Below are 24869 nucleotides of genomic sequence, written 5' to 3' on the forward strand. Positions count from 1 at the left end.
GCGGTATTTACGTTACCCACAATCCTCTGGTCTTCCTTTCTGCCTGAACCGACATGGTGGGTACATAGCTTACTTTCCTGAGAAAATGTTGTGGCTGTAATATCGCTTTCCATCCTTGTCTGCATGTATGTAATTACTATCTAGAATGTTAATATGGAATGTTTTAAGCATTATGGTGGAGTCCTTGTCAATATTGATCCTTGATGTGGGGATTTTTTGGAGTAAAAGTGGATTTGAGTGGCTGAAGTGTAGCCGGTACGGTCAGGGCTAAATGCCTTCTAGAAGCTAAAGCTAATACTCATGAACACGTTGGAGTCAGTTCCGTTTCATTGACACGTATTCGGTTGTAACGTAAACTCCTTGTATTATTAACGTAACCATTTCAAATAAACCTGGGGTCATAAAGTAGGTCAGAATAGGAATATGGCTGGTTTTAATAAACAGAGTTGGGTGAATGGGCCTTAGCAATGACCAAGTTGCTAACGCTACATTTGGCAAACGTCAATTAAGCTACGTGTTTGGAGTTTGTTAGGGAATGCTTGTGAGTTATAATTTATCACTAGGACCAGTTGTAAGGGTTTCCGCAGATTAGATGCAGTCGCAGTGTAGTATAGGTTTAAGCCGTCGCTTCATGCGAGTTGCAGCTTTAGATTGATGCAGTGGCTTAGGATCTAATTTTATCTTTTGTTTAACCGTATTTTTTTTGTAATACCATTTTATTTCTCCACAGCCTAAGGGAAAGAAGGCTAAGGGGAAGAAGGTGGCACCTGCCCCTTCTGTGGCCAAAAAACATGAGGCCAAGAAAGTTGTTAACCCCCTCTTCGAGAAGAGGCCAAAGAACTTTGGCATCGGTAAGTACCGTTTAGTGGTATGTTGCATTAGTGGGTATTGTGCAGGTGATGTAAAGAATATTTGCTATCTTAATAACACTGCAGACAATCTTCCACCAAGATCGCTGATGCACTTTGTATAGAGGGGGGAAAGAAATGCATTCTGATGATGTTAGATTTCAAGTATATTTGTTTTATTTTGTTACCCAGGCCAGGATATTCAGCCAAAGCGTGATTTGACACGCTTTGTGAAATGGCCTCGCTATATCCGCCTGCAGAGGCAACGCTCCATCCTTTACAAGCGTCTGAAGGTTCCCCCTGCAATCAACCAGTTCACCCAGGCTCTGGACCGTCAGACTGGTAAGACTTAAAGTTCTGGGATCCTCAGAAATTAATTCTTTTTACATGGTAGTCCAAAGCAAAATTGAGTATTTTAGGGTTGCTTTGTTATCCTAAGTGGTACCACGACTACTTTGCAAATGATGTGAAAGAATATTTGCTATCTGATAAATTTTGCTGACCATTTCCACCAAGATCACTGATGCATTTGTGTAAAAAATTAACTTGCTTCACATTTGGTGGTGGAGTGTGTAATGTACTGTCTTCCTCCTTAGCCACCCAGCTGTTTAAGCTGGCCCACAAGTACAGGCCAGAGTCCAAGCAAGAGAAGAAGCAGAGGCTGCTGGCTCGTGCTGAGCAGAAGGCAGCTGGAAAGGGAGATGTCCCGACCAAGAGACCTCCCGTCCTCCGTGCAGGTGAGGAATGTTGGGAGAGAAAAAAAATGTGATTTTATTTAATGAAGCAGTTGTATTTTGAATGTCACCTGTTCCAAGTTGATGGACATTTGGACATTTCTGATTTGGCCTGGATGCAGTGATGACCTGAATTTCTTCACCTGAACTTTAACTTGATGTTTTATTGAGCTTTTTAACCCTGAGCATTGGCCATAATATGAAGAGATTTTCTGGCCAGTGCATTGTGGATCAGAATTTAATTTTCATTTCTTCTTTGCTTAAGGTGTGAACACTGTCACCTCTCTGGTGGAGAGCAAGAAGGCCCAGCTGGTCATCATTGCCCATGATGTGGATCCAATTGAGGTGAGAAGGGGGCTTGTTTAAGATTTGCAATGAGTCCAGCTTAGTGTAAAAGGTGGTCACTGGCAATGATGTCTGAATTTCTTCACCTGAATCCTCTGTGTGGATCAAAAATACGAGCTTTTTAACCCTGAGCAAAGACCACAAATTTACAAAGCTGTGAAAATGCACACAGCGGTCAGTTGTGCTGGAGTAACTTACAGTTGTAAAAATTAGCAGAACTAATACTTTTCACTTTATGTGCTTCCTTTTTTCTCCTCTAGCTTGTTGTATTCTTGCCTGCTCTGTGCCGCAAGATGGGCGTCCCATACTGTATTGTCAAGGGGAAGGCTAGACTGGGCAGACTGGTGCGCAGAAAGACGTGCACATCAGTTGCCTTCACACAGATTAATCCGTGAGTATTGTTGTAAAGACATCTCTGCTCTGACAGTGAGATTTAACCAGTTTTTTTTTTGTGCTTCATGTTTAACTTGTCAGTTCTGTTTTGTTTTTAACCTACATATACATTACAGTTAATATGTATTTAAACTTGAGTTGTCACAGATAAGTATCCTGTGTCACTGTGATGCACTGGTTTTTGTTGTCTCTGTCAACTACTGATTACTTTTTATTTTCTTTCGTAGTGAGGATAAAGGTGCACTTGCAAAACTTGTGGAAGCCATCAAGACCAACTACAATGACAGATATGAGGAGGTGAGTACTGGTTAACAGTGACATTCGTGTAATACTTGCCTCATAAAGCAAGTTCCAGGTTTTTAAACTGTTCTTGTCTTTTCAGATCCGTCGTCATTGGGGCGGTGGCATCATGGGACCCAAGTCCACAGCACGCATCACTAAGCTGGAGAAGGCTAAGGCCAAGGAACTGGCTACCAAGCTTGGTTAAAATGTTTGGAATAAAAAATGTAATCCCGAAGAATAGAGATTTTGTCTTTTAATTTAAACTAAAATGTTTTTTTTTAGAACCGGATCACAGCTGTTCATTATTTATTCAGTGTATTTAAGTATGTATCCAGAACTAAAACATTAGTTTTCCTTTTATCAAATCAATTTTATGTATGATTTTTGAGTTTCATCATAATGAAACATGTAGTTTAAGGAAGTACTGGGGCAGGAATTTCACTAAAATCAAAAATGGGAAAACAAAATCAAATGTTCTGTAGATTAAAATTAGCTGGTTTGGGCTAATCAAGGAAGTTATGTTGGGAGCAAAACATAGTTTTAAGAAAAACATCCTGTAACTCAGAGTTCATCAACTCTGGACCTCTTATGCTGGTGTTCTGCAGGTCTTAATTTTCTTGCTGCAACTCCTGCCTAAAATAAGTGGGTTCTTGGGAGGCTTCTGCCAAACTTATGCTGTTGGAAAACCATTTTATTTGAATTTGGTGTGTTGGAGCAGGGAAGCGTTGAAAACCTGCAGGACTGCAGCCCTTGTGGGACTGAATTGATGAGCTGTGTTGTAAAGTACTCCACACCCTGTAGATTGTCTGAATCCCAAACATGACTTCATAGGTAGACAAACCCCAGTATGTAATAAAGTAAACTCAGTAGACCAAATTTATTTAAATTTATAGGCTAAATGGTGTTTTAATTCAAGCTTCTGACAAGCAATTCATGAATTGCAGGATTTTGCAAGACAAATACAAGATTTTTAAAATGTATATATTTAGGTCACTGCCTTTAATTTCAAAGAAATTCCAACATTCAGAGAAGCTATTTACACTTGCATATATTAGTGAATATACTGGTGAACATAACACGCTGGTGCTGACAGTTTGAGGTTTGCTTTCCAAAGTCTTTGTGTAACTACAGTTTTAAGTAATCACAGCTTGATTTTCTTGATGAATTTGGCATACCACATGTAGGTTGTAGCTGCACACAAGCCGTACCTAAGAAAGAAATTTTAATGTCATTAATTTCTATAGCACATATAAAACAGGTTGACCAAAGTGCTTTACAAATAGATTTAACAAGATATGGCACAACAGAAGACGGAACAGTAGTTTAAATGACTAAAACAAGTTAGAGACATCACAAAATTATAACCTGATGGCACACTGAACTTGAATTAAAAGACAAGGTAAAAAAAAAAAAAGTTTTGACATTATTTGAAGACAAGGATGAGTGAAGAATTTAGTCTATTCAGGCAACAGTAGTTCATCTATAAGGAAAGTGCCCACCTACCATGTTATCACATATTGCATATGTTCATTCCTCAGTGTGATTCTGGTCTGCCCACCCACTGGTCCGCCAGGAATAGTGCTCCCTAAATCATATAGAACACTTAAACATTCGTATTGGTATAAAGGTTTGAGTTAGCTTTTCTGCCCTTCTTTGGGAATATTATTAGAGTTTATAAAATAGCAGTTTTAATCTGATTTTGACATCTGGGACTTTGAGTATGAGTTTTACCATAGTCAGCATCAATGAAGATGGGTTCAGCTCCAGTGACGCGAGACATCGCCTCAAGATCGCGGTAATGCCAACGGTTTCTCTCTACATCATTGTTTGGAACAAATGGTTTTCGAATCTCTGTCAGCCTAACGACTCCCACTACTTCCACCTCACCTTCCACCTGAATAAAAACAGTATAAATCTTAATATGCTGCAATGTGACTGAGGGATGAATATTGTCCAAATCAAACAAACACAAAGTGCAGTCCTCCCAATCAGATTTTTCACATTATCTGATACACTTACCTGCCCCTTCATTCTGGTCTCTGGTCTTACTTTCTGCTTTGGGACATATCCTCTGTTCACCAGGATTGTGATGCTGTATATGTATAGCATAGAACTCCACTGTATATACTGTAGCATCACTTACAAAATCATGTGATGAATTATCAGGCTTCTTACCCAAGGTCAGTGCAGTGGAATGGGGTGATGACATTAGCACCGATCTCTCCACTTGAAGACAAACTCCCTGCCTCTCTGGCCTCCTTCTCTGGGTCAACAGGTGAGCGGGGCATGATGTACAGCTCCTGTGAGTGGTCATAATGTCCACGTACTTTAACCCTTCTGTACTCCAGGTTATTTAGCTCATTAGGACTGGGATCAAGAGAGAAAAATGACAAGCAAGTTTGCACATTAATGAACTGAATATTTATAGACTCAGAAAACTCAAAAGCCTCGTCAAGAACAGGTGTGGGCTCATTCTTTATTAGTTCTTTGTTAATTAAGCAAGTAAACGGTGAAGTTGATTCTGTTTTCTAGTACTTCTGTGAAATAGCATCATGTGTCATGTATCACTTGTGGGACTGGCTATAGTTACATACAATGTCAGCATGATCTGTTTGATGCTTTGTGCATGTCTACCACTTACTCGAGAGGAAGAGGAATGGGTTCTGCTGTAGTGAGACGTTTCAGTTCATCAATTAGTCCCAATTTCCATTGCCGCCTTTTCACCTTCACAGATATACAGAATAATTTTATTAAACCAAACACGAAACCAAATATATATCTATATATCTATATATATATAGATATATATAAACTTTTTGGAATGCTTTATTAAATGGAACAAGAATAAAAGAAATAAGCTGTACCTGCCATGTACCAAGGCCAAACGTGGTGGCAGGGATAAGCAGCAGGAACCATTTCAGGAAAGAGTCTTCAGTTTTCTCTGCATTGGCTGCTGTAGAGCTGGACAGTCGACCAAATTTGATTAACCTGCCTGAAAATGTACAAATGCAAAGTGAATACTCCATAGAATCTGTATTTTAATATAGCCATGCACAATGCATGAATGAATATCTAATGTTGCTCAGAGGTATGATACAAGTATTATAAGACAATAATTCACAAATGTTATTTATATTTAATATACAATACTTTCTGTATGTAGGTACATATAATCTACATAATGATGTTTTGTTTTATTGTTGTACCATATTTTTGTGTCTGCATCTGTTAAAATTTATAAAGAAGTTGTTAAAAGCAGATGTATATCATCGAGAGAATAATTCATGTACCGTCTGTACGTTTTAAGAGTCTGGGCAGGAAGAAAGTCCTCTTGATGCAAACAACATGAATCTGTAACAACATATAACAAAACTCAGCCCAGATAACTGCAGGTCGTTTTTGTCACAGACGAAAATGACATTCACTCTTTTTCTTCGGAGTGTAAAGACACAATAACTTTAACAACTTGCCTGTTTTTTCAGTGTTGGAAGCAGCCTGTTGGAATACGCCAGCAGTGATTTCAGAGAGGCCATGCTGAATCAGTAGATTAATAAAAAATCGGGGTATTGTGGATGAGACAACCGGCTACATAACAGCTACATAACTGACATGTTTCTGGTCAGACACGGAGGGGGACAGATTTAGGTGTTACCACTTCCGGTTGACTAACGCCCCGCCCCGTTTTTGCCCATGTGCGGTCAAAAGATGCGTTGGAAAGCTTTTATCGGAAGATTTATTAATTCGCATGTTTAATTATTTCATGTAAAGTCAATCTTCGGTGTATTTATCAGCATGGATCTCGCCGCAAAGGATTCGTACATTCAAAAACTTGCAAGTAAAATTTTTTCCCAGCCAGAAAAGGAGCCAAAGAAGAGACCGTTTGGTAATATTGACATGTTGTATCTGCTAATTTGCACCATACTGTGCCATTTTCTTGGTTTTAAACAGAAATTACACTGTGCACTATTTTAACTCCCGTGTCAGTGGTTGAAAAATCATCTACTATTTAAAATGCCATTAATATCCGGTATATTACCTCGGTTCACCACCGTAGGCGCAATTTTAAATAAAATGATCCTGCTTTCATGTTTCTCCATTGAAGTTGGATGGATCATTATATTTCTTTTACTCATGAACTGTATGTTTTATAATTGTAGTTTTTAAAGTATTAAGATTTTGTGCTTCTGTTCTAATTTTCTGTGATTTAAGTGTGAGACTGTCAGATTAGAAGACGTATAAAGACATTGAACATTTTGAAGGGGAACTGTACATTTTTTAAAATTTAAAAGGGCATGTATGGCTAACCAAATACTACAAAGAAACAGCCAGCAAGAGATGCAAACTTACCTGAAAAAAATGAGTAAAAGAGGAACAAAAACAGCAAACTTGTGTAAAACTATCAACAAAAAACTTGTATCAGCATAGTTTGTGGTTGTTTTGTGCTCCTGCCACTAAGAGTCACAGATGTTTATAGGAAAGCTGAGGTTCTGTTAATTTGTTCTCAGGGGCCATTGTTTTGTAGTCCATACATACATACAGTCAGAATATTACATGTTAGACTAAACATCTCATATATTAAATTCATGTAACCTGTGATCAGGGAAAGGAAGGACAAAATGAGCTGATTTTTAAAAAGAAAAAAATAACTGTTAGTTCCACAGATAAATAATAAAGGAGAAAAAAGTGTCCATATCAGTTCCTACAGACAAATTGTGGTTGGCCTACCCTTGGCAACCAACCTTATAGAAAAGCAGAATCATTTCCAATAAGCCAGAGGTTGGAAACTCAGTCACAGCTGTTAGAAAATGAGGAAACAGGGAGGTCACGAGATTTTCCATTTTGCTGACAGTAAATCACCAGATCTGAACCAGCATGTTTCTTTTTACTTTGTTGGTATTTCCTAAGTATAATGTTGTTCCTAGTCTAGTAACTACTATTCACTACCAGGGGATTCCAATAATTATTCTTCATTTTATTTTATTAAAATGCTGCATGTGATTACAAATGTTTTTTTTATGTCTGTCTGTAGTTCATTTCAAGGGTAAAAGAGACACTGATCCACCAAAGAAGAAGAAAAAATGTAAAAAGAAGCATTCTAAAGACAAAAACACTGATGAGAAGATATCAAAACTCCAACAGAGGCCTTCAGCTTCTCCAGCAGCTCAAAAAAGCCTGACTGCAGCCAAACAAAATGGATCCAAAACTACTGAGACCATGAATGGAGCCAAAACGCAGATACTTAAAGGTGTGTTAAAAGAAAATTCAGTCATTTCTGGCATCAGGGTATTGATGCAGGATTTCTGTAACATCACTTAACGTAACTTTATTCTGTGTGTTTGTTTAAGGAGGAACTGTAGACTCCAGTTTATCCACCGTAGATGTGTTGCGCAAGAGGCTGCATGAAAAGATTGAGGAGTCCAGAGGGCAGGTATGTAGATTGTTAAATATCATGCAGAACATGACAAAGAAATCTTTTAACCTTCAAGTAATTACCTATCAAACGCAAGCCCTTTCTTAGTTATTTGTCATTTTTATTTTAGCTAAACCTGTTAGGATTTCCACCCATTAAGATGCTAACTGGGGCCAAACTACAGAACATAGTAGCACATGAACAAACATCAAACACAGGATATGTTTAATGCATAACATTATGTGCAAACCTCCTTCCAGGAGGAAGTTGGGACTGCCAAAAATGAATGAGTAAAACACAAAATGAGTTCTTTCAGCTTTGATACATTGGGCCAGGAGTACTGAAGATCCTAACTGACAGATCTCAGACCAGCTCAGATGAGCTGTACTGATGGAGTTCATTTAAACTGAGCTAAATCCTTAGATGTGAAGATATCAGTTGTTTACATAACAACATATATAAGTGTTAAATTGTGAAACTTATATTTTCATTGTGGGCATGTCCTGCCAAAGATTCAGCCAAAATATCTGTGCCAAATTTAGCATGCTGGAGGGTTAGGAAGGAATATCTGGTGGTCCCAGTAATGGATCGTTGTATCCATTATTCTCAGCTGACTACGATAAAAGTATTTTATTAAGCAATCAAATAGAAATTAGGGCGGGTGTTAGTGGTGATCCTCAACCCTTTTAACTGGATTTATGTTATTTACTCTTTTGAATTACATACCCTCTGCACAAGAAGACATTACTCTTACACAGAGGGGTGGGTAGTCTCCATACATTTATATTCACTAAGGGAAACTTGTGCTTTTAAAAGGGAAAAAAAGTAAACAAAGCACAGTTGATTAGTTTAACATGTGGGGGCTTGAATTCTTGTTGACACATTGTTTGTTAGCCTTTAATAATATTTAAACATCTTTTACCAGGGAGCGCCAAAGGATGCATTATCAGAGGCAGTCCAGGCAAAGCGTGCTAAGCGAAAGCTGGAGAGGGAGCGCAAGAAGAGGAAAAGGAAGGAATTTCTGAAGCAGAAACTGGCTGAAAAGAATGACCAAGAGCAGCCAGCAGAGATCAAAAAGGAAGTACCACAGCCTCCGCCCACAAACAAAAGAGATGAGACTGCTATTGTTTTTAACAAGGTAGAGACAGTGGAAGAGGTCTATGTCGATAAAATGCAGAAAAAGAAGGAAAAGAAACAAAGTGTAAAGGGTCAGATAACTCCACTGAAGGGAAAGAACTACAAGCAGCTGTTAAGTCGTATTGAGGCTCGCAAATCGAAGCTGGAAAAGCTGAGAGAGAAGGATGAGAATAAAGCACGCGAGATGGAGATGAAGATGAAATGGACGAACGTGCTTTATAAGGCAGAGGGCATCAAAATCAAAGATGACGAAGACATGCTGCGTGCCTCTTTAAAGAAGAAGGAGAAGCAGCGTGCACAGAGGAAGAAAAACTGGGAACAACGTAGCCAGAACGTTATAGAAAAGATGCAGCAAAGGCAAGACAAGAGGAAAAAGAACATCCAGAAACGAAAGCAAGTCAAAATAGAGAAGAAGAAGAACAGGGCACGGAAGAAGGGCAGAATTCTGCCAGAGGACTTGAAAAAAGCCGCAGTCTAGAGGAAGAAAATACTTATTTCTACATGAGCTGATAAGCCATTTTTTAACATACTGTATATGAAAGCAAATTGCATGTGCAAATATTGTTCCCTTTCTTCCCCTGCTGGAGTAATATAATGTGTGTCATGATTAATAAAGTATGATCTTTTATTACTCTGAAAATAGGTGCCAACTTCTGTGGTCAAGTTTCTTTAAATTTTACGAAAGGTGTAAGAATTAGCGATTGTTCAACCATATGACAGACTAATGATGCATTCAATGTTCACAAAAAAATAGGATTTCGACGCTCTGTAAATTTTGATTCAATGTCAAAGGCGGACAAAACGTATGAATGTCTGAAATTATGTTGTTGCTTATTGTTGAGAAAAATGTTTTCAGACATGCAATTCCAGTAAATGAAGATATCCAAGTTAGTGTGTGTCAGTTGTGGGTGGTACACATCGTCAGGTGTCGCTGTTTGTAATATCTTGGTCCGCCCAGACAGGAAGTACAGATGAAAACACAAGGAGGTCGAAGGGTAGCTGAGAGAACTTTTAACTCGTCCGTCACCGCTTCTTGTTTACTGTTTATTGATGTGACCTCCGGGTTCCTATAAATCCGAAGATTTATTGACAATTTAAAGTCCGAGGTTCTTATCTGAGATAATGATCGTCCATTGATGGGAATTTTCAGAAACCTGGCTTCTAATTTGACTGTAATTCGTCAGAGTTTAAACAGAAATCATCATAAAGTAAGTCCATTGCTGCACTGAGCCAGAGAGATACTAATGCAGGTGCACGTATGCATGTGGTGTGATTTAAAATTTTGCTTTTACCTCAGACAATCATGTCCAGACGACTTCATGCGAGCAGAACAGACGGCGTGGATAAAAACGTTTGGCAAGTAGAGAACTGAAGTCAGAGCTGCTTTATGCATAAGGACATTTCTGGGCAAATAATTTGGAAAACAAATGCATTGTTTACCTGGGGAGATAATGTTTTTACAAGATCCTATCTTGAGTCAAATATGTCATTTGTTTGGATTAATGGATTCAATCGCCTCCCTGTGTATGGTGCGTTCCAGTTGACCTCGGAATTCCGATAAATTTGTTCGTTAACCGTGTGATTGGTGAAGCAGGGGGTGGAACACACTCCTGAGACCAAAGTCCCTAAAATGACAACATCATATAACAATGTTAAATCGCTGCTATTATAGCAACAAAAAAAGAAACCAGTTTTGAGATTTTGTCATGCAAGTAGTTTTTATATAATTGATCAACCAGGGCGCTACACACAGTTGCAAAGAGTTAAGAATTTTATGGAATAAAGTCTGGAAATATTAGGAGTACATTTTTTTTTTACACCGCAGTTGTTGGAACATTTCATGTTTTAGTGAGAGAGAGAGACTTGGGGCCGGTGTACGGTAACCTTATGAGCTCATTTTTAACCATGTTGTGGAAAAGGAGGGTAATTCTGATCATAATAGGGATAAAGAATCAACTGATGAGGAGGATTCAGATTAATAAAATTAAGAAAATAATCATGAGGCGATAGATCCACCACAGAATAGATCTGACATTTAAATTTTGAAAGGTGTAAATAATAACATTGTAAAATGTAAATAAAACCAGAATGCACTGATTTGCAAATTTCCTAAACACATCTGTAAAAAGTAGTTCAGAGATGATGTTAGCATTTGGATCATTGCCTGGATTCAGGAATATATTTTAAAGGATTCTTTGCTATGAGGAGATAGGGATACATTTTCCTTTAGAGCTTCTAACTTAAATATAATGCCCACAATCATTGGCAAAAAGAAAAAAAGGGGGCTTTGCTCCCTGAGTGCTTCTAGTTACATAAATAGATAATTATCTATCAGTTAGATTTCCTAAACATCCTCTTTTCTGCATTATGTCTTCTAAAAATCCTTTCCTATTTCCAATATTGATATAATTTTATAGTTTTAATATTTGCTTGCTGGTATTATTAGTCTTGCACTAATTAATAATTTATTTAAGAATATGTTTTACTTAAGAGCAGATATAAAAAATAAGGTCACAAAAGAGCTTAAATGTATGATAATTAACTGCGTTGTCTGACCTGATTTGCACCAACAGGGTTGAATTCACGCAGCTAGCTGCAGATTACAAAGCAGTGAACCTCGGACAGGGATTTCCTGACTTCTCTCCTCCCCAGTTTGTCCAGGAAGCTTTTTGCAAAGCTGTGAGTGGAGGACCTTCAATGCACCAGTATACTCGAGCTTTTGTAAGTGGAAATATACACCAGGTCATATATATTTCTTTCTATGAACATGAAAAAAAGTGTATGATTGTAGAATAAACTTTAAACTTCTTCTGTCTCACCCTCTTTTCCCAGGGCCATCCTCGTCTTGTAAAAAGTCTGGCTACGTTTTTCAGCCGGATTGTGGGTCATGAGATTGATCCTCTTGAGGACATCCTGGTGACAGTCGGAGCTTATCAGGCTCTCTTCTGTGCGTTTCAGTCTCTGATTGACAAAGACGACGAGGTACAAAAATCAATAGTGATCTCAGGTTTAGATTAAGGAACAAAGATATTCAGGTTATGAGTGTGCGATTTATCCCAAAATTAAAATCTCTACATGCTGCTTAGCACACATGACCTGAATACTAAGAATTAATTGGATAAACTGCTTCTATTAACTAGTTCTGTATATTTTGAAAATACAAAAATAGATGATTGTTAATCATTTATTTTTCAGGTCATAATTATTGAACCATTTTTTGACTGCTACCAGCCGATGGTGATGATGGCTGGAGGGAAGGCAGTGTATGTTCCCCTGAGACCAGTGAGTCATTGACTCATATAATTTGACATTTTAAGATTTTTTTTTTCCATATTTGGACATTTTTATACAGATTTTGAGTATAAATATCCAAGCTATTTTTCTGTCTTTTGTTATTGGCAGAGGGAGGGCAGCACGGTTCTGTCAAGTGGAGACTGGGTTCTTTCTGCTGAGGAGCTGACCAGTAAAATCACTCCACGCACAAAAGCCATTGTAATTAACACTCCCAACAACCCATTAGGCAAGGTAAGATTTGTTATCCAGTCGTTACTATTTTCAGGATGTGCAAAAACATCAATTTGGAGGGGAACGTCTGTGACATTAATCTTTTGTCTTCTTTTCAAACCTTTGCTTTGATGTTTCACAGAACATAATGAGTGATGTTCATTGCAGGTTTACAAGATTGAAGAGCTCCAAATGATTGCTGATCTGTGCATAAAACATGATCTGCTGTGCTTCAGCGACGAGGTGTATGAGTGGCTCACCTATGATGGAGCCAAGCATGTTAAGATTGGTAAGAGACAGTCAAAGCTGAGCAGATTGTACACAGCAACCCACAGATAGTGGGAATATTTAATAAATGATGTCTTTCAGCCAGCCTTCCTGGCATGTGGGAACGAACTGTCACAGTCGGCAGTGCTGGAAAGACCTTTAGTGCTACTGGCTGGAAGGTAACGTACAGATATGAATATATACCTTTTAATCATACACTATAACTATGATCTAATTGTTGTTATGAATATTGTTTCAGGTCGGCTGGGCCATCAGCTCTGGACATTTAATCAAACACATGAAAATTGTCCACCAGAACTCTGTTTATCACTGTGCAACAGCAGCTCAGGTAATTTAATGACCAAACATCAATCATTGTTGTTTATCAGAGAGTTTCCAGTCACATCAATGTACTTAATGTCCTGAACCGCTTCCCAGATGGTAGCAGTTCAGACAGTAGATGTCCTGGGTGGGTTGTGTGTCTACTGATGCTGTAGGCTTTCATCCTCAGTCTACTGGTGCATATTGAGTGGAGTTATGGAAGTTCTAGCCAAAGAATATGCAGGCCGACCTCGCCATTTGTTGCAGTTAGCATAACACACAGTGGTGAAGCCAGTGAGGATGCTTTCAGTGGTACTTCTGTAAAAGTTTAGCATCAACCTCTGCTGGAGCCGGCCCTTTTCAGCTTCCTGAGGAAGGTGCTTTGGGAATGATGTTTGAGGTGTTGGTAGTCCATGTCAGCTTATTGGACACGTTGACTCCAAGGAAGGTGACATCCTCCACACCCTTCACTGTCTCACCAAGTATGTGGAGGGGCTTGTCATCATTCCTCTTTATTCTTCTGAGGTTAGTTACCACCTACTATGTTTTGGTGGTGTTCAACACCAGATTATTGCTCCCACATCACTCAGTGAGATGTCCCACCTTGTACCTATAAGCTACCTCATCATTGTCAGAGCCCTACAACTGTAGTCTCTGTAGTTTCATTGATGAGCCGCCTGTTTTGTCTGTGTTGTACAGTGGTTAATAAAGAAACAAAAACTAACTTGTGTGGGAATTGCCTGTTCTGTACTAATACAGAAACATAGCAATGCATCATTGCGCACCCCAAAAAAGATAGAACCTGTGTTTCTGTAGATATGACATGTAGATATGAGTGTTTTAATGAGATGTGACTCTATGAGGACAACACAGAAAGTCTTCTGTAAGGATGTAATTGTAAAAGAAATGTGCTCAGCTGTCTACATTTTGTACTTGTTATAAATCTTCTTCTTTATTTACATATGTAAATTGAACGTTTATGTCTTTTATGTCTTTTCGTCCATGCTTCTTGTACTTAGGAGGCAGTTGCTTGTGGATTTGAGAGAGAGTACGACCTTTTCGGGACTCCAGAGAGCTACTTCCAGCAGCTGCCCGCCATGCTTCACCACAAGAGACAGAAGTTGGCCTCATGTCTGCAGAGTGTGGGTCTGCAGCCCATCATGCCAGAGGGAGGGTATTTTATGATCACAGACATCTCCTCTGTCAGTGAGTGAGAAGAAGAAATCTGAAGTGGATGTTTTGAAATTCCATCATCATCTTCATATGTGTTGATTGAAGTTGTAACATTTATGCTCACCTCACCTTCATTTTTGTTTTTTCTTCCTTTTAACAGAGGTGGAACTCAATGATCAGAGCACCAAGGGGGAATCCCATGACTTCAGATTTGTTAAATGGCTAATTAAAGAGAAGGTACATATCAAATAATGATTGCATATATATGTATTTTTTATGTTATGTAAATATATGAAAAAAGCCACTCATTTAATTTCCTTTGTTTATCTTTTTTACTTGTGTACCAACTCTCTGCAGGGTTTAGCAACAATCCCTGTTTCTGCTTTCTTCAGTCCCGAACACAGCAAGGAGTTTGACAAATACATCCGCTTCTGTTTTGTAAAGGTGAGTCATGCATCATGCATTTAAAACAAATGTCCCTCAGTGCTATTCTTTGTGTATCCTTCTTAACCACACATTTTTTTAACAGGAGGATTCCACTCTGGATGCAGCAGAGGACATCTTGAGAAAGTGGAGTCAAAAAAAGTAAACTCACCAGTCCATCCTGTTTTTACCAGGCTGCTTCAAGCGCTTTAATCTGCCTCCTCAGGAAAACTGTCCATAATTGTTTTTTTTTTTTGCATGTTTGTCCTCACGGTTGGAATAAGCACTGAAACACACTTCCATCCACTAAAAGAAACACTGACAATAACCTGTATTTCTCATTAAATCTTAGTTAAAGATTTACATGTGATTTTGTTTTTTAAAAAAGTATTATTAAAGATTATTTTTCTGGAATCGAACTATGAAAAAGTTTATTAAAGGTTTGAGTAAATCTTCTGTGTTTTTTAGCTTAATCAGCACAGTGTTTGCCTCATGGCTGCTGAGAGAACACAATTACAACAATAGACCCAAGCTCAAATTTTACTTACCAATATAATGTCTTCATTAAAAAACATTAAAACCTTGCAGGGTGGTCATATCAAGTTTGTGGCTCAGTATAAGTATTTAGGTATTTTAACTGATGAACATTTAACTTTTAGATTACATATCGAAAACTGTGTTAGGAAACTTATGCCAGAGTTCAGTGGCCTTCCTTATCCATACCCAGACTTGTTGGTATTATTTTATCCAGAATTTAGTGTGAACGATTACGTTTTGGACTGTGGGAGAAAGCTGGAGAACACAGAGAGAACCCACACATACACATGCAAACGCCACACAGAAAGGTCCAGATATGAATGAATGAATGAATGAATGAATGAATGAATGAATGACATATCTCAACAACTTTTAGATAGATTGATTAAATATTAAGCTCATTAAGTCCCAACGTGAATTTTGATGATACTCAGATTCTTTAGGTGTTTTTAAAAACTATGAAATAGTAGATAATTAATAAATAATCCTTTATTACTCACTCATGTGGGAAATAAGCAGCGTTTAGGAATTAACCAAATACAAAAGAAATCTAGAAAAACATAAAATGACAAATATATAAAGACAAGGTTAGCATTATGTACAGAAGAATCAAAATAATAAAAAAAATGTTCAACACAGCAGCAGGGTTGAAAGAACATGAGATGCACGACTAAAAAGCCCTGTTAACCAGTAATCTGACCTAAACAAGGTACAATTTTGCTTTCAGAAATATTTTAGTTTATGATCCAATAAATGTTTAACCAAAAGTTTACGTGATGTCAATAATGCTAACATGCTAAACTTGTGCTTCATGCTAACACAGAACTTCACAAAATCTACTTACAAAACTTTTAATCTGATTTGACTGCAACACCCGATTTTGCTTGAAATGCATCGAAGTACATATTAATTCAGAGAGGGCACCACAACAATTCAAGTTCTTTTGCTTGTGCTGAAGAAAAAAAATCTGTGAAAAGACATGTATCATTTTTCCAACTAAAGCTCACCAAATCTGAACAAGTAAAGAATCACATCAAATCTCCAAAACGCAAGTGAGAACTGAAACGTTGTTCGGTGTTGAAAATTTTCTCCTACTGGAGAAAACGACACCTGAACACAAAAGACACCAGAGTAAGAAGAACAACTCTGAGGCGAAAACGTGCAAAGTTTCTAAGAAACGCAAGAAGGTCCAGCAAAAAATGCAGGAAAAATATCATTTTGGCACCTGTCTGGCATCGACCACTGGAATCCACAGACAAAAACAATGAGGATTATCTTAAGGAATTCCCTAAGTTACCAAATCTGGTTAAACATCCATCAAATGTTCAGGGTAAAAGCCAGTCTTACTCTGGTGCATTGTTAAACACTCAGACAGAGAGTCAAACATATGATCATGACATAGCCAGAACTCAGAAAGACATCTGCAAGATTTCTGAAAACCCGGGGAATCTCCAAATAACATCTGGAAACCCAGGTTCAGAAATCCCTGTTGGGGTCCCTTGTGGTTCTAATACAATCAACAGAACCACAGCCTGAATCGATCCCTTCAGTGTCAACACCTCCAGCCGAGGAGCCACATCCAGTCCTAAAACTTCTGCTGGCTAACAAACCAACAAACAAACAGCCTGTCAACATGAACCATGTTGATGAAAAGAACATCCCTCACAGCTCAGGTCTGCTGATGATTCCAGAACTCCAGTTTCATCAGACCTTGACTGTAAAAGATGAAAAGATCTCAGAGCTACAGAAACAACACAAGGACTTGCTGAATCAACTAAAGGAACTGCAGTATGAAGTCCACAAACGTAAGATCACGCAGTCATTAGAGTCTAAGCAGATGCAGAAACTGGAGGCAGAACTCCAAGAGGAGAAAATGAGAAGAGAATCGACTGAAACTTCTTTATCTGAGCTGCAACATGAAACAGACAAAGCCAAAACCAAACCGAGCCAGATATACATTCAACTCCAGGATCACCAACAGGACATCAGTGATGAGAAAACAGCTGTCATGGCTGAGGTGGAGAAGCTGAAACAAAAATTGAAATCTCAGAAATCCGTGACTGAGAAGGAGACAGCTATTCTGTACGCTGAACTGAGAAAAAAACATCAGCGGCAAGCAGACGTCTCCAGCAGAGTCATCCAGATGGAAGCAGCTCTCACTGCTGAGAAATCAAGAGCATCGAGAGCTGAGAGCTGCTTGGCCCAGGCGGAGGAGGAAAGCTCCAGAATAAAGTCTGCTCTGGTGAAAACCCAGGAAGAACTCGATGAACAGAAACACCAATGGGAGCAGCACAAGAACCTTCTACTGGTTGAGCGGGAAGAAGCTAAAACCTCCACAGAAAGATCCGTGATGGAGTCGGAGAGAGAACTGGAGGACCTGGAGACGCAGCAGCAAAATGAAAAATCAGAACTAAATAGCCGCTTTAGAGAGAGCTTACTGAGAAGAGTTCAGAACCTAGAAGCTCTGATGTTAACAGAAGAAGAAGCCCAAAAGACATCAGTGAGACAGAAATCTCTCCACACTGGACGCTGAGGAATTTCTGGGATGATAACCCTAACCTTATTCTTTTATATTAGCCTTATTATTATTATATTAGCCTTAAGTCTGTTGACTTTCTCCCTCTATCCCTTTCCTTTCACCCCCCACTGAGAACGTTTTGACTGAAAAGAAGTCAAAGACATCTAAACTGATTTTAAGATCTCTGTCATTGTTTCTGCTTTCAGAAAATAAATACCTAATTGTACCTTCAGGGGTAAAATGGATTATCACTGGAGTGGTACCTTTAAAGGTGCTGCTGTTGTTACCTCAACTATGCAGTTTGTACCTTATTAAGACCAGATGGCCCCTAGAGGAACAGTATTGGTCTTTTTGAGGTATAAGCTGTGCTGTTAAGGGTACAACAGCTATACCTTTTAAGGGTTCTACCCCAGTGGTAATCCTTTGTACCACTAATGGTATAATTAGGTATTAATTTCCTGAAAGTATAGCTGTATAGTTCAACAGAAATTTTCAGCCACACAACGACAGAGATGATTGCAGCTGAGATATAGCCACAGTCTTCCCCTTGGACATGGATTTTTTCATTCAGACTGCAAAATCAGTATATTTTCAACCAAAAATCAGTGTCTCGTGCTCAGTGGGTCTTTCTCCTTTTTCCTTTACTCTTAATCCTTTAACCACACATCTTATCTCACTTTCCTCCTTTTCTATCCCCTCTAAAAAAAAAAAAAGATAAAAAACAACCCAAAACAAAACTATGATTTATGTTTAATATTTTTTTTCCTAAGAGTCTAAAAATGTAAAACATGACATAAAGACAGCAGAAAAGCAGCTTTTGTTGGGAGAAATTGAAGTTAGAGATTTGACTATTTTAACCAAAGGAATGAAAAACAAATCATCATTTATTGGTTATTGATTATTTTTATAAAAATATTTCTATAAAACATGACAAGAGGTGAAAGCAGCCACGGAAAGACTTGTGTCTTGTTTAGATGGTCATCTACTTTAATTCTGCTCTGGTTTGAAGTGACTGGCTCACTTGGTTTAGAAGCTATTGAAGAAAATAGGCTCCATGTGGCAATTACTGATTATTTTTTAAAAATATTCTTATAAAATATGACAAGAGGTGAAATAAAAATCAGGAAGAGTTGTGTCTTGTCTGGAAGCTGTTGGAATTTATTTTCTTCTCAGAAATGACCCCAAATTGCACCTGATGGGTCATGGTCAGTGCCTTGCATGGCAGCTATCGCCATCTGTGTTTGAATGTGTGTGTGAATGGGCTGTATGATGTAAAGCGCTTTGGGTATCATATACTGTTATTATTACACTGTTGCTTTTACTATTGGATCTATCTATTTATCTATAACTTTATGGCAGTGGTTCCCAAAACTTTTTCTTCTTCTGTGATTTGAGAAATGTGTGATGACTTTTCTCATGACTTTGCACACCTTTGTCTTTTCAGATTGTTCCGTGTTGCCAATGTTATAAAAAAAATGTCCCATTTACAATAAATAAGTAAATAGTGTTGCAGTGCAAAGAAAAAAAATGCTATGATGTCACTGAACGTCCCCAGTGTGCAAAGTTGAATTTGCATGACTAGAGAATTTCAAGCAGGTTTACTTCACAATTAAAAACCATCATCAGTCGGGCTCCGGGGATTTAATTTCTTGAATAGCTTTTCAACAAAGTGACCCGGTCACTTTAAACCAGAGGTGAATTGCAGCACATGCCAGCCAAATAAGACACGTGTTTCTGTTTCTGTTTTTTTTTTTTTTTTTCTTGTTTTGTTTGTTTGTTTTTTCACCTCTTGTCATATTTTATATACATTTATTTTTTAATATTTTTTATTTTTAGAAATTATTATTATGTCGTTCTTTCTTGACCGACTGTTCGTTTGATACCCGGATGTTGACCCGGAAGTAAATAGACTTCACGTGTGTTAAAGAATGTCGACCGATAGAGCAGTTAAAAAACACAAACTTGTATCTCAGGTATTGTTACAGTGTTGTATAAAATTCTAGTGTCCGAGTACCTGTATCCATACTCGCTGTCATGTGTTTCTTATTGTTTACAGGCGGAGGAGAAGGTCAACTGGAAGAAAAGGAAAACAGACTGTGAGTACAGGCTAATCTAGTTTAACTAAGCTAACAGACCTGCTTGCCCCTAACATTATACGTATAAATACATTATGTGTATGTGCATTCCTACCAGCTTACCTTGTCATTAATACATTCTTTTCATGCATTACATGCATGCATTGTTTTTCTTTAAGGAAAAAGCCAAGCTAATGTATTTTGTGTGGCTTTTGTTTGTGCAATTCCTTTTCTTTTTCTTTTAAACTGATATAAAAATTATTAGTGCCTTTAGCTGTAGTACAAAAGGTGTGGAGACCCAAGTTTTTAAGTGTTGATGTTTTATTGAATCTGTGGTTTATATGGTTTTAATATACTCATTTCACTATAAGGCAGTGATTACCAAACCTTTTCTGCAGGGCCCCCTTTTCATCAACAAAAATAATGTTAAGCCCCCCAAATCCCACTATCACATGCACCCCAATGCTTACAAAGAAATGTGCCACAAAATTGTCTTTAGTTTACTGGTTGCTACTTAATTATAGTTAAAACCATGTCAGTGGCAGGGGGAATTATCAAATCCTCTGCTATAGTGTGAGGCGTTTTGAACCAGGAAACTCCAAACTGCTTCAGGAAAGTTGAGCTTTTGACAACACAGTTGCTCCTTTAGTAAAACAAGTCTTGTATTTACAACAGCTAAGTCATTTATTTCAAAAGTTATCAACAAGCTTTTCTTTATGTTCAGGATGGGAAGGACACAAGTGGGGTTGTAACTTGTTTGGCTTCATACCATCAGATGCTGATATTATGAGACATAATACACACACTGGTCTCCCTTCATTACCCACCATTGACCATCCCCATTACTTGACCATTACCTGGTCAAGCCTAGTGCAAGATATGCAGGCCGTTTACTTTAGATCATCAGCTGATCCCTTCAGTATACTTTTGCTAGCCTGTCATTGTTGTCCAGGTTGATTTTGGTTTCATCTGGATATTTAACTTTTTTAAGATATATTGTGATTCTTTTTCTTATAAATGTGAGGTTTATGAATTATTTGCATCTCGTGGTACAGTCTTCTGCTTAAGGTTAGCCTTTAATAATGCCTTCCTCTTGGGGAGTATTTTTTTTTTACATGGAATCTCCCCCAATATCTTTGATCTGTTTTAACTGATGAAAAAGTAAGAATAGACAGCCCATTGCTGTTCATAAAGAGCTTTTTAATAAACTGTCCGATTACTTTTGGTTCCATGAATAGGAGGGTTTTCACGATTTTGAATACTCAAATCCCTTCTTCAAGGTTCTATATTTATTATGGTTTTTGTTTGATTGTAACTTGAATATACTTTAAAAAACTATATAAAATAGAAGTAAAACAAATACAATATATTGTTATATGAACTGAGTGTAAATAAAGTTTATCAGACAACTGCAGATCTGTATGTAGAGCAAATTACAGTGTAAGAATTACTGCTAAGGAACATTTATATAAATGATGTATAATATTGTACAACACCAGTCTTTTTACATGTTCTGTTAAGTCATTGCTTTCTTTTTAATAGTAAAGCAGAACACTAAACAATGGAAAAAGGCCAAAGTCCTCAAAAAATTGGAAAAGCAGAAACGGCAAGAAGCAGCAGCAGAGAAAACAAAACCTGAGGAGAACCAGAAAAAACAAGGTAATATCATTTTGTGGTTTGTTGTTGGCTTACATTACTGTGAATGGAGTGCTGTAAAGAGCGACTTGTTTCTCAGGTCGGGCTTACACAGTGAGCATAGCGCTGCCAGGCTCTGTCCTGGACAACGCTCAGTCTCCTGAACTGCGTACATACCTGGCGGGACAAATTGCGCGAGCCTGCGTCGTCTTCTGCGTTGATGAGATCATTGTGTTTGACGAACAAGGGGAAGATGTCAAGTGGGTGATTAGATATATAAAGCGGATTAGTAAATAAACCACTTGAAACCTAAGAGCTTTGTTCCACAGGAGCGTTGAAGGAGAGTTTAAAGGTGTTGGGAAGAAGGGCCATGCTTGCATTCAGCTTGCACGAATACTTCAGTACATGGAATGTCCGCAGTGAGTACAGTTAGCCAGATAGTGCGATCAGTGTCATCTGTGCTTTTTAACAAATTATGACTACAGCCTTTCTTCACCAGATATCTCCGCAAATGGTTTTTCCCAGTGCATAAAGATTTACAGTATGCAGGTAAGTTATGTGGAAGAAATTTTACTTATATGCTTTATATATATTATAATCACACACATAATTACTTCCCTTATTATATACATTTATTCATTCAATATTCACACTGATTGTTCCTATATTACACAGATTTTTCAACATTTTATCCATTGTGCACTGTTCATTGTGTTCTGTGCTGCTAAAAGTTCACTTAAAGGACAAAGTGACCTCCAATCTCCTCAGATCTGTAATGGTGGGTACAGGCTGGTACTTGTGAAGACGCAGATCTGGAACATAGCTTAACTTTTTGAAGATAAGATTGGTGTCGTAAACAACCTATCTACAGATTTATGCACCCACTCCAGATTCTGAGAATAGAGGGATTTACTCTGTCTTGAACCTATCTGGTCAGAGTGACCCCAAATTATCAACAGAAAGTTATAAAACTTTTTTTTTTACACTTTTACTCATTCCAGACTCTTGGTAATTAATTTTTCTACAGCAGTTGATAAAATGCACATTTAATTGATGCATATTTATCTCTTTACCACATCAGTTTTAAAAGTCTGACACTACTGATCCAGCTCACAAAGATTTTGACTTGCTTAGCTATAATTCTGAGAACAAGTAAGTTAAATGCCTCAGTGAGCTGCACTTCATAGCAGCTGCTGCAGCTCCAGCTTTCGATTGTGTTGTTAAATGTGCAAAAACTAAAATCCTAAACTTCCTGTTGCTTTGAAACAACTGGACACCCCTGCTCCCTTCACTTAATCCAGGGTCCTTGCTTTCTATAATTTCCATTTACCCCACTGAACACACCTTTGGCAAAATTTGTGTTTACTCTGTTGTCCTTGATCTATATGTCGTTATGTCTTCAGACAAACCTGCTGTTTTCATTAAATCCATGATTATACTGCTAGGTTTGCTCAACCCTCTGGACAGTCCTCACCACATGAGGATAGATGAAGATTCTGAATACCGGGAAGGAATAGTCCTCAACAAGCCACCCAAACAAGGAAAAGGCTCATTAGTCAACTGTGGAATGAGGAAGGTGGGCACAACTCCAGAGATGGCATCACTATTGTGGCTATGTTATTCATTTGTATAAGAATAAATACTTCTGCCTCCACAGGATGTCCGGATTGATAAGCAACTGCAGTCAGGTCTGCGAGTCACAGTGCAGCTCAACAAGACACAGAATCAGGGTAGTTTTCTCCATCAGACATTTTATTATTTTATTTTCTAAAATGTTTTTATATCACAGTAGTTCACTTTGAGTCCATTTGTCTACAGAATGCAGGTTATATAAAGGCGTCGTCGTGGCTCCTCACGTGCCGAGAACTGAAGGAGGTCTTTACTGGGGATACACTGTCCGCCTGGCATCTTGTCTCAGTAGGTTTCCCGATCTCTTGATCCGCCCACACAATCCTCAACTTCCTCCTGTGACTGTATATCCACACTGCTGTTGCTTTTTGTTGATGCAGGCTCAGTTTTCACAGAAAGTCCATATAAAGAAGGATATGATCTGACAATTGGTACGTCTGAGAGAGGCAGCAGCCTGGACCAAGCTAAACTGTCACCATTCAAGTAAGTTTAGAGCCAATTAGAAAAAAAAGGCCAATATTTCATATATGTCAGTCCATTAAAATGCCTTTAAATCTTAGCATGCTTACATGCTAAATTAAAAGGTTGAGCATGTGAAGGTATTACCATGCTGGCATTAGTAGTTAATTTAGTCGTTCATAACTAAAGGGAATTTTTCCTCCTCTTCAGGCATCTCTTGGTGGTTTTTGGAGGTCTTCAAGGTTTGGAAGCCAGTTTAGATGCTGACCAAAACCTGGATGTCACTGACCCCAGTGTTTTATTTGACCTTTATCTCAACACATGCCCCGGTCAGGGGAGCAGGACCATTCGAACTGAGGTGAGAACCCATATATAAATGTATGAAAAGCAGTCTGTGACTAGATAAACTGATGGCATCTGTACTGGAAAAGTGTTATGGAATGTCTGCTCAGGTGAGGCACAATGGTGTTTTAATGTAATCATTTCCTTTCTCAACAGGAGGCCATCCTAATTTCTATGGCAGGGCTCAGATCGAGGATCACAGCTGCTTTTTCAGATGTTTCCTGTGTTTCATTAAATAATTAGACATGTGTGAAAGTAAACAAATACTGGCAAATAAATCATGTGACTGGTGTTTATCATCATAAAGCTGTTTATTATTCATAAATTTAGATTTTTGTATCACTTCCTGTAAAAATGTATAAGTGCTGGTGTTGCAATTTTTTTTACATACTTGGTCTTAATTCTGACTTTGTTCCTAAACAATGCAACATGTAAATTTTTAAATACAGATCCACATGCTTAACCCATATTGTTGCTTTTTTAAGTAAATTCCAAATGATTTATTTTGATCAAACGAATATATCTTTAAAAAATACAAAAAAAGAAACACCAGAAAGCAACAAAGACAAACAAAACTCACTTCTGTATTTTCGGTTTCAAGTTTCTACACAAGTAGCTAAAATATCTGCCGTACCACTTGAGATATTTTTTAGTAAAAGATTACCTCAGATGTCTTCATGGTGCAATGACATTACAGTTGCAATGAATTTATTACTTAATGTCATTTTCTCGGTTTGCAGTTAAACAGGGTCTGCAGTATTCTTTTTGTCTGGGTGAAAACCACATGTTTGAGAATTGGTACAGTTAGTGAAAGTAAATGCCATTGAATGAGCAGTC

The 24869-nt window shown here is 38.0% G+C and overlaps 5 protein-coding genes and 4 non-coding genes across 9 annotated transcripts; 8 read left to right on the plus strand and 1 right to left on the minus strand.

The window, feature by feature from the left end:
- Positions 1 to 31: 31 nt before the first annotated feature.
- rpl7a (ribosomal protein L7a) lies at positions 32 to 2837 on the plus strand. The gene is made up of 8 exons (XM_041970833.1): positions 32 to 56; positions 731 to 851; positions 1041 to 1190; positions 1445 to 1585; positions 1848 to 1927; positions 2188 to 2318; positions 2548 to 2617; positions 2703 to 2837. Exons 1-8 carry the CDS (start codon positions 54 to 56, stop codon positions 2805 to 2807), a joined length of 801 nt encoding a protein of 266 aa, XP_041826767.1. The 5' UTR covers positions 32 to 53; the 3' UTR covers positions 2808 to 2837.
- On the plus strand, positions 892 to 963 carry LOC121630637. Its single transcript, XR_006008561.1, has one exon. It is a non-coding gene; the product is annotated as a small nucleolar RNA SNORD24 (small nucleolar RNA).
- Positions 1305 to 1376, plus strand: LOC121630627. The gene has a single exon (XR_006008553.1). It is a non-coding gene; the product is annotated as a small nucleolar RNA SNORD24 (small nucleolar RNA).
- On the plus strand, positions 1699 to 1772 carry LOC121630635. The gene has a single exon (XR_006008560.1). It is a non-coding gene; the product is annotated as a small nucleolar RNA SNORD36 (small nucleolar RNA).
- On the plus strand, positions 1988 to 2063 carry LOC121630634. Its single transcript, XR_006008559.1, has one exon. It is a non-coding gene; the product is annotated as a small nucleolar RNA SNORD36 (small nucleolar RNA).
- A 747-nt stretch (positions 2838 to 3584) lies between the features above and the next one.
- Positions 3585 to 6225, minus strand: LOC121630515 (surfeit locus protein 1). Its single transcript, XM_041970832.1, has 9 exons — positions 6073 to 6225; positions 5893 to 5953; positions 5467 to 5594; positions 5244 to 5326; positions 4778 to 4969; positions 4622 to 4694; positions 4334 to 4496; positions 4106 to 4187; positions 3585 to 3810 (listed from the first exon to the last, which is right to left on the minus strand). The coding sequence occupies exons 1-9, from the start codon at positions 6133 to 6135 to the stop codon at positions 3744 to 3746; spliced, it is 912 nt and encodes a 303-aa protein (XP_041826766.1). The 5' UTR covers positions 6136 to 6225; the 3' UTR covers positions 3585 to 3743.
- Positions 6226 to 6274: 49 nt separating this feature from the next.
- On the plus strand, positions 6275 to 9789 carry surf6 (surfeit 6). Its single transcript, XM_041970831.1, has 4 exons — positions 6275 to 6485; positions 7632 to 7847; positions 7948 to 8030; positions 8938 to 9789. The coding sequence occupies exons 1-4, from the start codon at positions 6395 to 6397 to the stop codon at positions 9625 to 9627; spliced, it is 1080 nt and encodes a 359-aa protein (XP_041826765.1). The 5' UTR covers positions 6275 to 6394; the 3' UTR covers positions 9628 to 9789.
- Positions 9790 to 9914: 125 nt separating this feature from the next.
- Positions 9915 to 15422, plus strand: kyat1 (kynurenine aminotransferase 1). Its single transcript, XM_041970830.1, has 13 exons — positions 9915 to 10357; positions 10447 to 10505; positions 11723 to 11870; positions 11982 to 12131; positions 12345 to 12431; positions 12552 to 12674; positions 12822 to 12942; positions 13023 to 13099; positions 13180 to 13269; positions 14261 to 14447; positions 14575 to 14651; positions 14772 to 14858; positions 14944 to 15422. The coding sequence occupies exons 1-13, from the start codon at positions 10286 to 10288 to the stop codon at positions 15001 to 15003; spliced, it is 1338 nt and encodes a 445-aa protein (XP_041826764.1). The 5' UTR covers positions 9915 to 10285; the 3' UTR covers positions 15004 to 15422.
- Positions 15423 to 19769: 4347 nt separating this feature from the next.
- Positions 19770 to 24495, plus strand: spout1 (SPOUT domain containing methyltransferase 1). The gene is made up of 12 exons (XM_041970424.1): positions 19770 to 19865; positions 19949 to 19988; positions 21510 to 21626; positions 21703 to 21862; positions 21932 to 22021; positions 22102 to 22151; positions 23048 to 23178; positions 23260 to 23332; positions 23421 to 23519; positions 23612 to 23714; positions 23901 to 24048; positions 24189 to 24495. Exons 1-12 carry the CDS (start codon positions 19821 to 19823, stop codon positions 24273 to 24275), a joined length of 1143 nt encoding a protein of 380 aa, XP_041826358.1. The 5' UTR covers positions 19770 to 19820; the 3' UTR covers positions 24276 to 24495.
- Positions 24496 to 24869: the final 374 nt, after the last annotated feature.

The sequence above is a fragment of the Melanotaenia boesemani genome, chromosome 19, assembly GCF_017639745.1.
Source record: "Melanotaenia boesemani isolate fMelBoe1 chromosome 19, fMelBoe1.pri, whole genome shotgun sequence".
NCBI lineage: Eukaryota > Metazoa > Chordata > Actinopteri > Atheriniformes > Melanotaeniidae > Melanotaenia > Melanotaenia boesemani.

What these genes read in the sequence shown, in the direction of transcription:
- rpl7a (XM_041970833.1), top strand. An exon ending in ATGATGTGGATCCAATTGAG is followed by an intron (nt 1,928 to 2,187) that starts GTGAGAAGGGGG and finishes TTTCTCCTCTAG; the next exon opens with CTTGTTGTATTCTTGCCTGC. An exon ending in ACAATGACAGATATGAGGAG is followed by an intron (nt 2,618 to 2,702) that starts GTGAGTACTGGT and finishes TTGTCTTTTCAG; the next exon opens with ATCCGTCGTCATTGGGGCGG.
- spout1 (XM_041970424.1), top strand. Translation starts at nt 19,821, where the DNA reads ATGTCGACCGATAGAGCAGTTAAAAAACACAAACTTGTATCTCAG. An exon ending in GAAGAAAAGGAAAACAGACT is followed by an intron (nt 19,989 to 21,509) that starts GTGAGTACAGGC and finishes TCTTTTTAATAG; the next exon opens with TAAAGCAGAACACTAAACAA. An exon ending in GGAGAACCAGAAAAAACAAG is followed by an intron (nt 21,627 to 21,702) that starts GTAATATCATTT and finishes CTTGTTTCTCAG; the next exon opens with GTCGGGCTTACACAGTGAGC.
- LOC121630515 (XM_041970832.1), bottom strand. Translation starts at nt 6,135, where the DNA reads ATGGCCTCTCTGAAATCACTGCTGGCGTATTCCAACAGGCTGCTTCCA. An exon ending in TTGGCCTTGGTACATGGCAG is followed by an intron (nt 5,327 to 5,466) that starts GTACAGCTTATT and finishes ATATCTGTGAAG; the next exon opens with GTGAAAAGGCGGCAATGGAA. An exon ending in TTCCACTGCACTGACCTTGG is followed by an intron (nt 4,695 to 4,777) that starts GTAAGAAGCCTG and finishes ATACATATACAG; the next exon opens with CATCACAATCCTGGTGAACA.
- kyat1 (XM_041970830.1), top strand. Translation starts at nt 10,286, where the DNA reads ATGGGAATTTTCAGAAACCTGGCTTCTAATTTGACTGTAATTCGTCAG. An exon ending in GGCGTGGATAAAAACGTTTG is followed by an intron (nt 10,506 to 11,722) that starts GCAAGTAGAGAA and finishes TTGCACCAACAG; the next exon opens with GGTTGAATTCACGCAGCTAG. An exon ending in TCCGCTTCTGTTTTGTAAAG is followed by an intron (nt 14,859 to 14,943) that starts GTGAGTCATGCA and finishes TTTTTTTAACAG; the next exon opens with GAGGATTCCACTCTGGATGC.
- surf6 (XM_041970831.1), top strand. Translation starts at nt 6,395, where the DNA reads ATGGATCTCGCCGCAAAGGATTCGTACATTCAAAAACTTGCAAGTAAA. An exon ending in GCCAAAGAAGAGACCGTTTG is followed by an intron (nt 6,486 to 7,631) that starts GTAATATTGACA and finishes GTCTGTCTGTAG; the next exon opens with TTCATTTCAAGGGTAAAAGA. An exon ending in CAAAACGCAGATACTTAAAG is followed by an intron (nt 7,848 to 7,947) that starts GTGTGTTAAAAG and finishes TGTTTGTTTAAG; the next exon opens with GAGGAACTGTAGACTCCAGT.